General features: G+C 41.9%; 1 protein-coding gene across 5 annotated transcripts in view; it reads right to left on the bottom strand.

Moving 5' to 3' along the window:
* The window catches only part of STRBP (spermatid perinuclear RNA binding protein), a 278,568-nt gene that overhangs the window by 115,647 nt on the left and 144,571 nt on the right, over positions 1–18,350 (bottom strand). For all 5 annotated transcript variants that reach the window (XM_068248150.1, XM_068248154.1, XM_068248153.1 and 2 more), the window contains exons 4-5: positions 18,008–18,228; positions 2,111–2,276 (exon numbers count right to left, since the gene is read on the bottom strand). In XM_068248150.1, the coding sequence (XP_068104251.1) occupies positions 2,111–2,276; positions 18,008–18,228 (387 nt within the window). The remainder of the gene's footprint in view (positions 1–2,110; positions 2,277–18,007; positions 18,229–18,350) is intronic.

Here is an 18,350-nt window from a genome sequence, read left to right as displayed (position 1 = left end):
GGGAGGACATACAAACTCCTTGCGGATGTTGACCTGGCTAGGATTCAAACTGGGGGGACCTAGCCCTGCAAGGCAAGAGCGCTAACCAACACACCACAGGCCAAAGATCATACTAAAATGTCATAACTGTTTCCTATTGGTGAAAAACATAAATAAGAAAAACTGGTAATAAAGCACAATTGACCTGAATGGGATATGGAGGATGCCATATTTATTTCCTAGTGAACCCCCTATTCTCAAAAGAATCGCACACCACAACCGCCACAGAGCCGCCGCCAACCACCACAACCGTTGCAGAGTCCCGCCATCCAAATTCTGTGCGCACAGCACAACCTTAGGGCCTGTTTCCATTACATGCGGATTCTGGATGCAGAAAACTGACTCAAATGAATGCCTATGGGAAAAATGCATCAGAAAAGTCGCATTTAGTGGAAACAGGCCCATAGACATTCATTGGAGTCAGTTTTTCTGCATCCAGAATCCACGTGTAGTGGAAACAGGCCCTAAGCGCTGTCCACAACTAAGCAGCCCACACTAAGCCACCGCCCAGGGTACAACCTACAGTTAGTATAGAGTATTCCAGGTAGATTGGCTGTTGAATAAGCAGTTGCTGCTTGCTAACTGTTGAACTCTGTTTAAAGAGGAACTCCAATGAAAATAATGTAATTAAAAAGTGCTTCATTTTTACAATTCTGTATAAACTATTTAGTCAGTGTTTTCCCATTGTAAAACATTTCCTTTCCCTGTTTTACATTCTGACATTTACCACATGGTGACGTATTTACTGCTGGCAAGTGATGTCACTGGAAGGAGATGATGCTTGCTTTTTTTGGCAGTTGGAAACAGCTGTAAACCGCTGTAAACAGCTGTTATTTCCCACAATGCAATGAGGTTCACAGAAAGGAAAATGTCAGGACCATGGTCCTGACATCACACTGTTGAAGGGGTTTCATCACAATATCAGCCATACAGAGCCCCTTGATGATCCGTTTGTGAAAGGAAATTATTTCTCATGGGAAAGGGGGTATCAGCTACTGATTGGGATGAAGTTCAATTCATGGTTACAGTTACTCATTAACTCTCAGCTGGCCTCAGCTGTCTTTTAGTTATATAGATATCAGTTGCCTGACATTATACTGATCTTTCATGCATCAGTAGATTGTGAATCACACACCTGAAAGAAGCATGAGGCAAATGCAGTGAAAGAGGCTTCCCTCTGCATCCTCTGGTCCCACTCCAGCTGATCGGTGCTGCTCTCTTCTTTTGGCACGAGTGTGGCCGAGCTGCGCCTGCGCAGTAGCATGGAATCAGTTGCATGGAGGCATGAGCAGCTCTGGCTTACTGAGCATGTGCGACCGTACACGCACAGTACAGCCATGCGCATGCCAGAAGAGAAGCGCAGCCCCAATCAGATTCTAACAAAGTGGATCCAGCGCAGGAGACTTGGGCGCACAGGGAGTAACTTCGGCGCCGTCAGAAAACGGAGCTGAAGTTACTTTTAAAACACAATAATTTGGCTTACAGCAATTGCTGGAAGCCAAATTATTTCATTCCCCACCATCCATGGCGGCCTGGAGGGGGAATAGTATTTAACACAGCCCGGATTTGTGCAGCAGCAGACTCAGCCATATACCGGCTATATCATGCGCCCAAGTCTCCCGCGCCGATTTCTCTCGTACGCATCAGATTACCATCAAGCCACTGTTGGTAATCTTTGAAAGGGCAGGGCGAGAGAACCAGAGGGCCTCATGACAGTGAGGGAAGCCTCATTAGGATCTAGACCCTCCCCTCTCCTTAGGTAAGTATGTGGATTTTAGCACTATTTTGCGCCTTGGGTACAATTGAAGTCAAACATCTGATCTGCATGCTTGTTCAGGGTCTATGACTAAAAGTATTAGCAATACTTAGGCAAAGGACCAGCAGGGCAGCCAGGCAAAATGCATTCTTTAAAAAGAAATATATATGGCAACCTACATATCCCACTCAGGTCAGTTGTCCTTTAAAAGCACGCAGTCTGACATTATAATTCTTTTTCAGAAGTTGCTAAACGCACATACCGTAGTTAATGCCAAAAGTGCATATACAGGAAGGAAGGGGTTAAGCTGCTCACCTGAATTTGCAGAGGAAGGTTCTCTCTGACTGTCGCTAATAAGCTCTCTGTTGGTTTCTCCTTACACAAGAGAACCAGTTCAAGCTCCATATCATCCTTAATGAGCAAGCCTTTGGCAACCAAACCAATTCTCATGACTCCGCATAGCACCTGACCACTGTCATCCCTGCAAAACAAGAAACGTGTAGTTAGATTATTCCATATATCATATACAACAATCCATCTCCATTTTATTGTCAGCACTTGCCTCTGTGTATTTACACTGAAAAGTCAGCTATAGTGAATAAAATAATTTAACTGGAAATAAAAATATGAGACTATTGTTTGTTACTAATATTCTATTAATTATCCGTACTACACATACAATTCATTACATCATAAGGTTTTTTTTTCCGCTTCAGTGTCACAAATATGCCAGCCCAATTTCTATAATGTCAAAATGTGTACATGGGACTAATAGATAATTTTTAAACAGAGCATGGATACACATATAGGACTGAACTATTCCAATCATTCTCATCTACAGTGAAGTGAGAGCCACAGCCTAAACATTACAGGTCATGGAAAAAGTAGCAAAGAATAGCTCATAATAAAAGGCAGACATCAGTTGTGCTCTGCTTAACGGTATGTATGACATATAGCAATGTATAATACATAGAACATCAACTCCAATAAATCATTGCTTGAGGTTCAAAATTTTCTTTACAACATCATCCACTGATGGCAGGTTTCAGGGGAAAAAAAAAATTATATATATATATATATATATATACTATATTAGTTGTGTTTCAAAATGGGAGAGATGTTTTCCTGAGAATTTACAGGCACAATAAGGGGTTGCAGGAGGCACACAAGCCATAATATACCATCTGTGGGGCTATTATTAATTTCACATTGAGAAATTGCAGTGGGCTACAGAATCCCACTGGGAAGATCATTCTACCTGAGCTATGAATAATAGGCTACTCACAGAGGTGGATAGTGCTTAGACTGCAGGAAGCGGTACGTGAGGCGGTCTCCAAGCACACTAAAACAAGACGCACATCTGCTGGCTCAGCATTGTCCCTTTCACTTAGACAATGGAGATGTGGGACTTGCAACCAGCCATATTAAAATTTATTTAGTAATGCAAAGTAAACACAAAACAGTAATAACCGGACTGGAAAACAACGGCCTGGCAATTAAAATGAATCATCAAAACCCTACCACACTTTTAATGAAAATCACCACTTAGCGAGTAGCAATGCATTATGCATAATGAAAGCCTGGCCATATCCCTTGTAAAAACCCATCAAAACTATATAAAAGAAGGTGAAAGAAAGGGAATGTAGTCTTATGTAGACATAAAGCACAAAGCAACCAATAAGACGTCTGCTGTCATTTATTAGGCAGGTTTAAAAATTAAAGATGGTTACTGCTTGCTGTGCACCACCCCTCCAGCTTTCCTTCTTATTTCAGTCCACTAGTCTACAACTTGGCTAAAAACGCAATTGCAAAACAATTTACATCCTTCCTTTCAGGCAAATTGCTACAATATAAATACATTTCTAAATACAGTATGAGCGAATCCCAGCAAACATAAAAAAAAAAGTCAAAGTCTGACACTTGTGCATCTATTCCCCAAAAAACAAGATGAACACATTTATCCTTCACTCCGGCCAAGTTCATTAGTTGCAATCATGAACCATATGGAGGAAAACAAATAAGTCAATGTAGCTTTATTTTCTTGGCAGTCACTCAGATCAACAAAATCGCATATGTTGCTAACCTCTTCTCTGGGGGTTACTCTGAAATGTTCCTGGTACGGAGTACACTGGCAGCCCCTGGAGACTTAGATTATAAAGCTAGATGGAAAGGAATGGCTTTATCCTGCACTAATGATGACCGGTCTATTTTTGCTGTTCTCTCACTAATACTGGGACGCGATATATACGCCTTGATTTTCCACTTGATAAAGACAGTTGTATAAGTGTATGTCTTTGCAGGAACTGAAACCTCCACAGGTCTATTTCACTTGACCCGAGAAGAGCTTAAAAGATTGATTATCAAGTCCTTGGGTTCCCTAACAACATGGCTAAAGTGGCATTTGGAACATGTGGCATGCATCCAAAAACGTCAGTAGTTTTTCTTGAGAATCTAACACCAGGATCAGTGGAGACAGATCCTGCTTTCCAACTGCTCTACAAACACTACACATGAACAAGGCCTGGTACAATAAGGGGCATCGCAGCATCTTATACACGAGTCACCTTCACTGCCATGAAACAGGTTATTCATTTCAACAATGTGCTCTAGCCCTGAGGCATGCCCTACTTATTGTCCTTTTCCTGCCTTCTTCCAAATCCCTAATGTACAAAAATTTTGAAAAACTTGTAAGCATTGTTTACAACATGAACAATGCTAGTGCCAAGAAATAATGATAAAAATATGGTGTTATTTTGCTTTATTTATATGCCTGGCATAACACAAAGCCCAGTGCCGAGTACAATCAAGACAAATCACTGGCAGCAAAGGTAAATAGACAATTGCTAGCTGATTATTGTACACAGTGCTTACTGAGCACAGCACTATGTATAGAGGTAAGGTAAACAGCAGACAAAAGCACCTTGTCCACAACTATCTGACATCTGCATTGCTTCAAGTAGATCACCGTTACCCTCTGATCAAAAGAAAAATGAAAGGATGAATCCAATGGTTTTCTTTGTCTTTTGGTTATACATAATTGTATGATTTCCATGACCCACACAATGCCAGTAAGTTAATCAGCTTCCCTTCCTTCTGGAGATAATGGGCAGATTTGGAGCAAAGCAGGTGCAAAAGGAATCCCTTACCTTTAGATGGCTGCTCCCTAGATCCTTGTCTGCATGGCTTCTGCCATCTTCTTCAGCCAGACGTGCAAGTGCCGCAGTTTGAAATGCCGGTGGTGTCCCACGTCCCTGGCTAGGAGATGGGCTCACATTGAAGGACTACATCTCCCGGCATGCATTGCAGCGGCAATTAGCACGCAACACTATCCCGTGCACTTCAAAACTGTGGCACCTGCAGGTCTGACTGAAGATAGATGGTGGAGCCCATACAGACGGGGGTAGGGAGCAGCTGCCCGAAGGTAAGTAAAGCCTGTCTCCCCTCAATGGCCCAAATTATTTACAAATCTTCCTAATGGGATGGTTCATATAGTTTACTCACTGAGTGTGGGCAATTTTATAGAAAGAATCCAACACGCTACCTGATCCATGGGGCTAGTCGGATCAGGTAGTATCAATTCCCGCAGCTCTCCACCGCTCCTGTGGCCAGCAATCCATCACTTTCAGTGACCTCTGGAGCCCGACGGTGCAAGCTCTATTCTGTGTGTCTCATCACAGAACAGAGTGCAGGGAGGCGGGGGAGCAGCAGGTGAGAGGCAGAGCTGCCCAGTGAAAGCTGGGAAAGGGGTGTTAGGAACACCCCCAGTGAGCGTTTTGCAGTAGTGCATCTCCTGCAAGGAACGGCCTTCCCCTCGAGACTGCCGACAACACACGTCGGCAATTTCGGGAGGGTAACCGCATGGCATAAGGAGATGGGCAGAGGGCAGTGCAAAGGGGACACAGAGGCATGTCATGGACCATGCCTATGTGTCTCATCTGCCCCTCCCCTGCGCTGCCTCCGGTACACTTTTGAAGATTTATTTTATTTATTGTATTTATAAATGCCAACATATTGCGCAGCACTGGACATTAGTTTAGGTTACAGACAATATTTAGGGGTGACATACAGCAAAATGACAATACAGGAATACAAGAAAGACCAGATCATGCAGCACGGTATGAGTACAAGGTAATGCTTAGTCAGTCACTGGAGGGGAGCATGGAGATTAGGCAAGTTAGGCTCACTCAGATGCATAGCATGGGTGCACAGTAATGGAGGTGCATGATCAGGTTGGAGACAAGAGGAGGACCCTGCCCCAAAGGCTTACAATCTAGAGGGAGAGGTAAGGACACGAAAGGTAAGGGACCAGAGTTCAGCTGTGGGTTTCGAGCACTTGTGTGGGGTAATAGGCCAGAGTGAGCGGCTAGGTGTGTACCTCTGAGTAAGATCGGAAATGTAGGTTGGACAGGTTTTGTGGACAGATTTGTAGGTCAGACACAGTAGCTTGAATCTGCACTGTTGCATGCATTTATTGTTACTGAATGGGGTCAGTGCTATAATGGAAAGAAGCACAGGTGCACAGGTGCCCTGACTCCATCTGTGTTGCAGAGCAATGCAAGAGCGTGTACAAGCCTTTATCCACCTGAGCTTCTGGAAAGGAAATCTACATAGTCTGCAAGATTTGTGAGGCCTAAGCACAAGTTTGAGCACTCCTGCTTTAGCGGACATTTCTCCCACAGAAGACATTGCTTCTGGAGCCATCAATTGATCATGGAACATTGCAGCAGACGTCTTGTGTCACTGCACTTATCAGCAATACTGGTGGTACAGCCAAACCTCTGACCCTTTTAAACTTTAAGTGGTTCTTCTAAGCAATATTCTCCTTTCTGAGTAATGTAAAACATTACAGACACTTTTGTCCTCACAGCATACTGCAAAAGATGTTGGAGTTTTATGGATCAATACAAAAAAACTAACAGGCAGAATTATACTTTTTGCCAATTATGTGATGTTCTTTCTGTATACAAGAGCTACTATCACCATCTGCCTAAGAAGCGGAGAGCAGGTCTTATGTGCCAAAAAAAAAAAAAAAAAAAAAAAAGGATGTTTATGAGGCTAAGTTGGAGGTGTTATACTGTACTTGTTAATGCAGTATATTAGAATGAAAGGTATTAGCTGTTTTTTGTCAGCAGGTTCAACATTTGCGTATTTTTTGAAAAGGACAAAACTGGAAAAAAAAGTAAGTAAAAGACAAAACGCTTTCAAAGGCCTACTCTGGGAAAAAATGTTTTAATTCAAAATAATATGCAAAGATGTTAGAACCTCCTGTGTTTTTCTTTCAGTCCATTCCCATGCTGGACAAATCAATCACTTTCTCTCTGTACAGGTAGTGGATAAATGTTTGTATGGTTACATGCATTTTTGCATTTCCGTGGTGTGATTCCATTCATTTTAAATGAACGGGATTGCAACTGCAGGAAGTGCTGTGCATTGGCCACCTGCATTGCATGCAGCATGAACGTGGAAATGAGGCCCAAGTGCTGGTCCACACTAGCTGCATTATATTGTACAACAAATGGGGTTTCTGGAATTGGACTCTAAATAGTATAAGAAATGACACTTAACATGTGTACACATGTCCTTTATGCCCGATTGTTGTTTAAATGACTTGCAGTGCAAACAACAAATCGTTCAAACGTACTGTACACACTGACCAACAAAGCGGCTGATATCCTAATTTACATGTCGTTTAACCAACTTGCTAATGGACTATGGACTGGATAGAACAATGGACTAGATCAAACGACTGTATGTCTAAAAGTCTATTAGTTGGAGAAACGACTAGAAGTCGTTTGCACACACGTACGGACTTGAAAGTCTTTTGAACGACAGTTGGTCCAATGGATCCGCTAAACAGATCGGGCAAAACGGCTGTTATCAGCCGCTCAACTACTTGTACACACGTTCAACTTGTCGTTCAAATGACAAGTCGGACGACAAGATGGTAGGAAAATCAGGACATGTGTACATACCTTTAGATATAATAAAAATGCCTGTTTAAGCCTACAATTATACTGGACGACAGTCGTGCACCTAATTACCATAAAATGCCCTCACCAAGCACGAACATGCGCGGGAGCGCGCACACACACACACTCTCTCTCTCTCTGACTCCCTGAAGTCTGCTACTGGAGGTGTTATTACATTTAGTAGTAGTGTTATGGCGAACACTGTTAATCCAGCGCAGTAGACTTGGGTGCAGCCGGCACCTCCATAGGCTGTAATAGGAATTACAGCTATAGCAGCACACAGGGAGTAACTTCGGCGTCGTCAGAAGACGGAGCTGAAGTTACTTTTAAAACACAATAATTCGGCCTCCAGCAATTGCTGGAAGCCGAATTATTTCATTCCCCCACTATCCATGGCGGCCTGGAGGGGGAATAGTATTTAACACAGCCAGGAACTTGTGCAACAGCAGGATCAGCCATATACCGGCTGTATCCTGCGCCGATACCTCTCGTACGCGTGTTATGGTTTTCCCTTAGCTTAGAATAGTTATTTCCTGACTAAGCAAAGGAGGTACTTTTAAGTGCAGAATTCAACGCTGCTTTTGTTCCAGTGCTGTGATGACTGGTTAATCAAAGTGCAGTGCATCACTTGTTACTTAAAGGACCACTATCGCGATAACCGGTAAAATGTAAAATACATAAACATACAAATAAGAACTACATCTCCTCCAGAGTGAAATGAATCTTAAATTACCTTTCTCCATTCCACTTCCCTATGGTTATGATTATCATTAAAGTAAATAGGACATCCAATATTCCTATATCTATCCTAGTTTTCCGGCTTGAAGTACATTTTTCTTAGTTTTCAGACCAGCGTGACATAGACCAAGAGGTCTGACCTCATTTGTTATCCAACACTAAACAAGGCCTTCAGATCTGCGAAGGCCAGTCCACACCTTCTCACCAGCCTTCCACTCTTATTATTAGGAGGTAGGGAGGTCCTGGAAGGACGATATTTTGGGGTCCTATCCTTTCTTCATCATATATGTTCATTTATATGACTGTGGTTTTATTACAATGTTCGGTAATGCTTTGATAAGTATATCAAGACGTATTTTATCCAATGTGATTTTGCCATTTTCCTTTCAAAGTTTAACATACTTTATTATCTCTCTTCCTTGAACAGTTACTATTTAATTTGTTGACCATTTACCATTTAACAATGTACACCACTGTTGTAAAGTGATATAAAACCCAATAAAAACTTTAATTGCGAAAAAAATTAACTTTCTCCTATGTTGCTGTCACTTATAGAGATGGCCTGAACGGTTCACCGGCGAACTTCCGGTGGTTCGCATTCGCCATGTAACGCAAACTTTTCTGGAAGTTCGGTTCGCCCCCATAGTGCACTATTAGGGTCAACTTTGACCCTCTACATCACAGTCAGCAGGCACATTGTAGCCAATTAGGCTACACTCTCTCCTGGAGCCACTCCCCCCCCTTATAAAAGGCAGGCAGCGCTGGCCATTACACTCACTCATGTGCCTGCATTAATTAGTGAAGGGACAGCTGCTGGCAGACTCTCATAGGGAAAGATTAGTTAGGCTCTTGTAGGCTTGTTAGCGTGCTCCTGGTTGATTGTTATTGCTAAAATAGCAACCCTCAACAGCTCTTTTGAGAGCTAATGTTCTCCTGATGTGTTTTTTTTTTTTGTTTTTTTTTTGCCCACTGACACTGCATTATACAGCCCTATCTGTTGCAGCTGGACCTTGGTAATTGCTATTGCTGTGCCAACCAGGCCCTGCCTAACTATCTATACTGGGACACCTACCTATGCCTACCTAACTGCTCGGACACCTACTTACCTATACGGGGACCCCTACCTAAGCCTACCTACCTACCTATACTAGGGCACCTACCTATGCCTACCTACCTATACTGGGTCTCCTACCTATGCCTAGCTAACTACTGGGGCATCTACCTATGCCTATCTACCTATATTGGGACACCTACCTATGCCTACCTACCTATACTGGGACTCCTACCTATGCCTAGCTAACTACTGGGGCACCTACCTATGCCTATCTACCTATACTGGGGCACCTACCTACATACATACATGAAGATAATACGGTCGTTGCTTCATTGTGGACAGACCAAATTTGATCAGCTGGACAGTCACTGTTGCTCTATCATTGAGCTACCACAGCCCGGCATCCATATGGGCTTGAAAACCGCCACGGCCTGCACTCTTCCCATGGGGCGCACCAGTCCAGCACGGCCGTCACTACGCATACATCTGTGTGTGGTGCGTTACACAGTGAGTTTGGTGTGTCAGTGTGAAGCAGTACTCTAATTACACTCCCTGATTGATGTATACACATGCAAGATGTTTTAAAGCACTTTAGGCCTTTAATTTAGCATTCAATGTGATTTCTGCCTTTAAAACGCTGCTTTGCGTCCAATCCAGATTTTCCCCCGCGACTTTTGGCGTGTATCCCACTCATCCATGCAAAAACTCAGATGTTAGACCCCTTGAAACATCTTTTCCATCACTTTTGTGGCCAGCATAAGTGTTTCTAGTTTTCAAAGTTCACCTCCCCATTGAAGTCTATTGAGGTTCGTGAAAGTTTGTGCGAACCGAACCTTTCGCGGAAGTTCGCGAATCGAAAATAGGAGGTTCGGGCCATCTCTAGTCACTTACAGTAGTTAGTAGGAATCTGAAAGAACCAACAGGTTTTGGACTAGTCCATCTCTTTGTGTACGGATCTCAGCATCACCTTTGTTTATAAAAGCACTTTTTTGGCAGTTGGATTGAACAATTTTTATTTCCTGAGCGCTTTTGAAAGAAAAAAACGAGAACTCCCCATGAGGAGATGGGCTAGTTCAAATCCTGTCTGTTCTGTCAGATCTATTCTCCCTACTGTAAGTGACAGCAACATGGGAGATAAGTAATTTAAGGCTCAATTGACTCTAGAAGAAACGTACTTCTTATTTGTATGTGTTTATATGTATTTAAAATGTTTATGATTTTCGAGATATTGGTCCTTTAAGCTTGGGTACACACTTTCAAATATGATTGGCCAATCACTGACCAATTTTACCACATCCATGTAGTATGAGGATTTACCTACACAATCTGCTTGTAGTATTCATTTTCTGTCAACCCTATTACTACATGGAGGTGTTAAAATAGGATGTTTGTATACTGGGCTTTAGAAAATTTAATTCACTTATAACTGTGACCATTCACTTCTTACTGGTTGAATTCTGCACATGGCTTGTACATAGACTTGCATTAAAGAAGAACCGTCAAAATACATTAATGAATAAAATTGCTTTTTTTTTTAATATTCATTTTTAAATTAGTCAGTGCTTGCCCATTGTAAAATCTTTCTTCTCCCCAATTTACATTCTGAAATTTATCACAGGTGGCAACATCTTTAGTCCTGCCAGGTGATCTATGCAAATGTCCATTTACTGAGACTTCTATGCACACCGGGAGATACTGCTTGCTTGGCAGGTCAAAAAGTTGTCGTTTACCACAATGTAACGAGGTTCACAGACAGAAAACTGTCTGAGCTACATGGCCCTGACATCACCATGACAATATCAGCCATACAGATGTCAATTTGAAAAAAAAGTAAAGATTGCTCATGAGAAGGGGGGTATCTACTGATTGAGATGAAGTTAAATCCCGTAGCAGGTTATCTCGGCGCTGAGTGCTGTGTGCCAAAGCTGGGCGCTGTCATAGCAGCAATGCTATAATGCGCACCTCGCGTAGCGTTAATTCGGGGCTCCGGCGGCTGCCAGACACCAAATTCCTCCGCGTTGCGACAACTCGGAGGGGGAATAGTATTTAACGCCGCCTCGGAGTTTAGCGGCAGCAGGGAGAGTCGTCATTAGGCTCTCCCCGCGCCGCACTGAGTGGCACCGCCACAATATGTACACGTTAAATCCTGGGTCAAAGTTCCTCTTTAATCCTTTGCAAGGACTAATCTCTGCAAAAGTGGTTTTCATATTAAACCCATCCTTACAAGTACAGCTGTAAAATATTTAATTTTAGTTACAGTATGTACCCAGATTTCCATATTTTTTAAATTCAGAGATCGGTTACATTATATAATTGGTTGGTGTGCATGAATACACATTAGCTGCAAGGGTTGGAAAATGTTGGCAACAGTTAATATCTTCTCTTAATCAGCTGCATAATTATTATTATTAGCATACATTGGTTGTAAGGCACATTCTGCACAGAATCCAGTAAAAGACTTGGAAGAGGTATGACTAATGGCTAATAGAAACATGTTTAGGGTGAGGTGGAGAAATGTTAATGTAACAAGAAGAGCTACAACTAAAGGAGACAGAGCACTAAACAAGATAAATCTAGAGTTACAGAGTACCCAGTAAGCTTATGGTGAACCAGAACTCCTAGGAGTGAGTAAGGGGCTAAAAAGGACCAAAAACGCCCTCTTACTAAAATACTATAGAAGGGACTCCAAGCAGTGCAGAAACTATGGAAAGATGCTTATTTTAAGCTCTCTTTCTCCTCTTTCCAATGATATATAAACTACCGCCCTACGCCTTTTCGTTTTCGCTATTTTCGCGATCGAAATTGCAGCGGCCGCAACTTTGATCACAAAAATAGAAACAACTAAAAGGCGTAGGGCGACGATTTAGGTGTCGCCAGAAAGAGGAGAAATAGAGCTTTAAAATGATATCCATCTTTCTATAGTTACATTGTATTACACAGGGCGACTTTTTCTCAAAGTCAGCAGCTCCATTCAGCAGAAAAAGTCGCCCTGTGTAATATAATGTAACTATGGAAAGATGGATATCATTTTAAAGCTCTCTTTCTCCTCTTTCTGGCGACACATAAATCGTCTCACTACGCTTTTTAGTTTTCTCTTTTTTCACAATCAAAGTCGCGGCCGCGGCAATTTCGATCACGAAAATAGCGAAAACTAAAAGGCGTAGGGCAGTGGTTTATATATCATTGGAAAGAGGAGAAAGAGAGCTTTAAAATGATATGCATCTTTCCATAGTTTCCCTTTAAAACAAAATATTTGCAATTATTCTATAGCATTTTAGGAAGAGGGCTTTTGGTCCATTGTAGCCTCTTACACAGCTTTGGTCCACCATAAGCTTGCTGGGTACTCTATGGGTGTTTCCAGTCCAACCCATAGAGCCAGATTAATCCATGCCATGCACTGATGAAGATCAACCAATCTGAAACCGTGTGTATGCATGTTGGATTACTGTGGCTCTTTATATTTAACAAGCAGACACATCATTGCATTTCAGCGGATCTGGAGGCGTGTTTAGCTATCAGGGACAACAATGGATGATTTGCATATTCAGCAGTGATGCATTGTGGGAGACATCTCAGAGCTCACTCCAACCTGAATAATTGCAAATACTTTCTGTTTTAAGAAGGAAAACTTTTGTTTTCTAAAATAAATCTATCATGGAATGCCAATGCCTCAACATTATGCTCTTTGATAATACCATCCAGGTGAGCTGAACATAAACAAACTAACCAGAATATTTAATTTTTCTGCAGCTGTTAACTTGAAACTGAAAAAAAAATGAAAAACATATTTGCTATTCTTATTCAAAGCCCATCCGCTCTGTTTCACGATGCCTCTGGCTGCTGGGGGGGCGCAGGATAGGCAGTGGATAAAGTGTGCTAGGTCCTCTGTACATGGGTGTATGTCAAGATGTATTACATGCAAAAATTATTCTATTTATTGTTGCCACTAGTTGGCCGGACATGTCATGGGTAGTTCTAGCTTATTTTTTAGGAAATATAAAGCACTTGATTTTCATCAGTTTTACAGGAGCAGTTGGAAAGTTGCGGCCAAAAATGGGCGCAATTGTTATTTATTGATATATGTGGGCGCATTTGATTTTAATCGTAATATAGAAAGTTGTTTTGCTATTTAGCAGGCGGCTGCAATGGAATTGAAATTTATTGTATTATTGTTAGTGGGGATCGGGGGTGTTAGGGTTAGGCACCAACAAGGGGGTCTTAGGGTTAGGCGCCACCAGGGGGGGTCTTAGGGTTAGGCACCACCAGGTGGGTCTTTGGGTTAGGCACTACCAGGTGGGTCCTTGGGTTACGCACTACCAGGGGTGTCTTAGGACCTGTTTCCACTTCATGCAGATTCTGGATGCAGAAAAACTGGCTTCAGTGAATGCCTATGGGCCTGTTTCACTAAACGCGATTTTCCTGATGCAGATTTCCCACAGGCATTCATTGGCGTCAGTTTTCTGCATCCAGAATCGGCGTGTAGTGGAAATAGGCCCTTAGGGTTAGGCACCACCAGGGGAGGGTTCTGTGTGAGAGTAGGGAGAGGTTAGGTTATAGTTAGGTTCAACATTATCAGTAAATTTATTGATAATGTAATACCGCAGTTAAATTGTTATTTACCGTTTGTTATTTAACGTTGCGCTTAAAGGAGTATTCAGGCAAATTTAGTAAAATTAGTTTTACTCACCTGAGGCTTTCTCTAGCCCCTTGCAGCAGACTGTCCCACGCCGACCGCTCTACTCCCCACCGCAGAACTACTGCGCCTGCGCAGTGCGCCACGGAGCATGTGGCGATGATTGACAGCAGCGGCTCGCGCAGGCGCAGTAAGGCCTCTGCACCGTGCAGCGAGACCGGGACAGCAGGCGGGGAGCAGAGCGTTCGGCGTGGGACAGTCTGCTGCAAGGGGCTGGAGAAAGCCCCAGGTGAGTAAAACTAATTTTATTAAATTTGCCTGATAACTCCTTTAAATTGTGGTTTACCGATATTGCTAGTAATATTGTTATTTAATGTCGTTCCTAAATTAGCTTGCGACTTTTTCAAATGTATGCAGTTTTACTTCTTGTATGAATTAATTTTATTCAGCATTTCAATTATGTTTCTTTTTCTCTTGTGACTTAGGATGCATTTCAGGAGTTAGAGCATCAGAATGCCAGCTAATTACAGTATGGGTCGTGTACTGGTTTAGGTAAAGTATAACTCCTAATAAATTATCTGGATTTTTCTTGGACCCATTGCTAAAAATTGTAATTCAAATCTATTAAAAATGACAGCACAAACCAGAAATCCATTTGAAGTTTCCCACTACAAGTGCAGCAGCATCATTTGCAACCTTCAGAACAGGTTGCCTAATATAAATTAAAGTGGACCCAAATTCAAAATACAAGATTTCAGAAATAAAATCTATTTTCTAAATTATAATAATACATAGCAGCCTTTTTTCAGCTGCATGATGACAAATATAAAATATTTTACATTTATTGGAGGAACCCCTCCCTTCCTGTCATATTGCTGGGACAGAATCCGGCAAACCGGTGGAGTAGGTGGTGTCCGGCAAAGGAGGAATTGCTAATGGCTGCCACCTGTATAACCCTAGTTATGAAAAGAGAGGGGTGAAAAGCAGGCACTGAAATGCTCATAGACTTGGAGTGTTTATTTATCTTTGTATGTGTCAGAGTGGTGCAACTAAATATTTTGAATTAAAAAAAAAAATTTGGTTTGGGTCCGCTTTAAGCAGGAGCCATTCTCATAGGAGGATGCTGGGTCATGTGACCCCTTTGAATCATTCTATATAAACAAAAACACCATCTGTTAGAACACTCAGCACCAGTCAGTCTATCAGTTCTAACGAAGGAAAAACATGCAGCTTTAGAAGAGGCAATAGAATGTTCAAGGAGAGGAAGACTCATGATGCTGCTGGGGAGGGTTAATTGAGTTCTCTTTACAGCAGCTGTGTGATTAGGCATAAAGCCATGTACTATGCACAGAGCATAGCTTCATTACCAGCCTAGATTAAAGGACACCTGAACTGAAATGCATATGGAGGCTGCCATATTTGTTTACTTTTAAACAATACCAGTTGCCTGGCATCCTGCTGATCTCTTCAGCTACAGGAGTATCTGGATCACACATCTGAAACATGCAAATGGCTAATCCAGTCAGCAGTCAGTAACTCCTGATCTGCATACTGGTTCATGGTCTATGGCTAAAAGTATTAGAGAAGGAGGATCAGCATGACAGCCATGCTACTGGTATTGATCAACCCTTTAACGACCGCTCCATGCCAATTGGCGTGGACACGATGGCAGCCCCAGGACCACTCAACACCAATTGGCATGAAGTCCTGGGGCGGGGTTTTGCAGGAGATCGCATTCGCCACTGCGCGTGAATCTCCGCTTCATCAATCCCATAGCGGCGATCGTTAGAGGGTGAAACCGCTGTCTATTTACATTGTACAGCACTGCGATCTACGGCAGCGCTGTACTGGGAAAAGCCGTGTGACGCGGCTGTCCCCCTGGGAGGCAGGAGAGCGATCGGCTCTCATAGGCTGATCTCACTATAGAGTTACAGCACCAAGCGGAGGACGGAGGGAGAACTGCAGCGCTGGATCTCAGGGAGGTGAGTGCAGGGGCTGCTTCAGATCTCTCTGCGGTGTGATTTTTTCCAGGCTTTAGAGTCTAAAAGCATGCTAAAAAATTGCACCACTTTTAGACCCTAAAATCCAGAAAAAAAATCAGACCGCCAACGGGGTTAAAGTGTACCCAAGGGGACAAGTGACAGTGATGAGATAAACATGTACAATGAAAAAATATTTAGTAACCAGGCTGTTTTACTTGTTTTATTTTGCTGCCTGAAAGAGTTTATTTTAGAGGGCCGTGGAGTCGGAGCAATTTTGGGTACCTGGAGTCGGATGTTTCAATAAATTAAGGCGTCGGGTGATTTTATTAATCAAATTCATAGCCTCTGTAAACAAAATTTGACTAAGGAGTCGGAGTCGAGGTCTGAGCAATTTTGGGTACCTGGAGTCGGAGGCTTCATAAACTGAGTAGTCTGAGTCGGATGATTTTAGTACTGACTCCACAGCCCTGAATTTCTAGGCATGGAAGTGACAGTTTCTGGCTTGCCACATTGTTGGGAATATAGTAAACATCACTGCTAATCAAATTACAGCCATAAAGGTTTTCCTGGCCGAATACAACTTCTGAGAGCAGGGGGAGATAGAAAAAGGTCAATAGTTCATGTATTTTCATTTAGGGACACCTAATAGACTGCCACTGAGCAGAGACAACAAAACATTCATTATACTTTGTAAATGTTTAAATATAAAATAAAAGCATGGGATATCTAAAAAAGAGTAATTTTTTAAGAGTAGGAGGATAAATACAATTGTTTATCTCATCAGTTTATTTTCACCTTGCTCAGTAAACAACAATCGCACAATGCACAAAATCACTTCCAATGCTTTGTGGATTATTTGGTTCCCGGACTTTGTTAACGTTTGATTCTGAGTGTAGTCCATTAAGGAAGTGCTGCTCTACTTCCTCATCTGAACTAAACATATTTTTCCCTGTGCTTTGCCACAGAATGTATTGGTCTAATTATGTTACCATCCCATGACTGAACAGACTAGTTCCATATTTTTAAAGTAGGCTTGAGATAATTAAATGTTATAAACTTCTTTCCTTCTAAGGGGAGTCTGGCACTTTAAATGGGATAAACAATTCCTTGACTGAAGTGATTTAACACAAGATTGCTATGGCCTTAAAAATGGTATGCTAATTAACTAAAGGTGACTGCTCATAGTAATGTCACATGGAACTGTGTCAGGATCACTGATAAGTCTGGAACTTCTTCCCTATCATTTAATTGACTAAAGTGTTGCTAAAATTCTTGACTGACCTTGCCTTAAATTAGAAAGTGAAACATGGAGTTCTCATGATTATTACCGACGGAACCAAAGTATAAAAATAAGAAGGCCCTTTATAGACCTTGACTTAACGTGTGCAACCAGTAATAGCAAAAGAAAGTCATGAGTGGCAATTTAAGCCGTTCAACAAGTGACAGCAAGAATAATCTGTTATGCTGGGAATACACGATGAGATTTTTCAGCCAATTTACTGTCCAATCGATTTTCCGATCAATTTTATTATCTGTTCTTATCAATTTCCATTCACTTCTATGAAAAGTCGATCAGAAAAACGTTAGAAAATAAGATCGGACATGTCGGAAATTATCTATCGAACCATCTATCTGCCAAACTAATGGTGTATTCCCAGCATTACACTCATATGTTATTCTACACTACAGTGTAGTACCATAAAGAATTGGCTTTTAAACACTGAACTCCAAATGGTTTCATATGTTTTAATACATTTATTTTGTTAGCAGATGTTTTGTGTACAATGAAATTATCTGGTGTTTTAAAAGCCGACTACCATCAATCATGTATCTTACTTGGAGGCATTTTCTTCCTGGTCTTCTTGCTTTACTTGCTGGTCATTCTCCACTGTCTCACTTTTACTGCGCTCATCCATCCAATCAGAAACGTGCTTTAGGGCACGTTCCACTGTAGATACCATGTTCTGGACCGCTTCCAACTCCTCTGGAGATGGGTATATAGTGGAGTGTTTTGCCATAACATGGCGATCATCATTAGCAAATGACCGGATTGATCTCTGTGACAAAAAGAAAAAAAAAGAACCTTAAGCAGCTGACACCAAGATGGCAATATTTAATACATGTATAGATTTTTGCATGTATATTTTTTTTTTTGCAGACGTGGACATTAATTGACACA

The sequence above is a fragment of the Hyperolius riggenbachi genome, chromosome 8, assembly GCF_040937935.1.
Source record: "Hyperolius riggenbachi isolate aHypRig1 chromosome 8, aHypRig1.pri, whole genome shotgun sequence".
Lineage (NCBI taxonomy): Eukaryota > Metazoa > Chordata > Amphibia > Anura > Hyperoliidae > Hyperolius > Hyperolius riggenbachi.
This window is presented reverse-complemented; position numbering and strand designations above follow the sequence as displayed.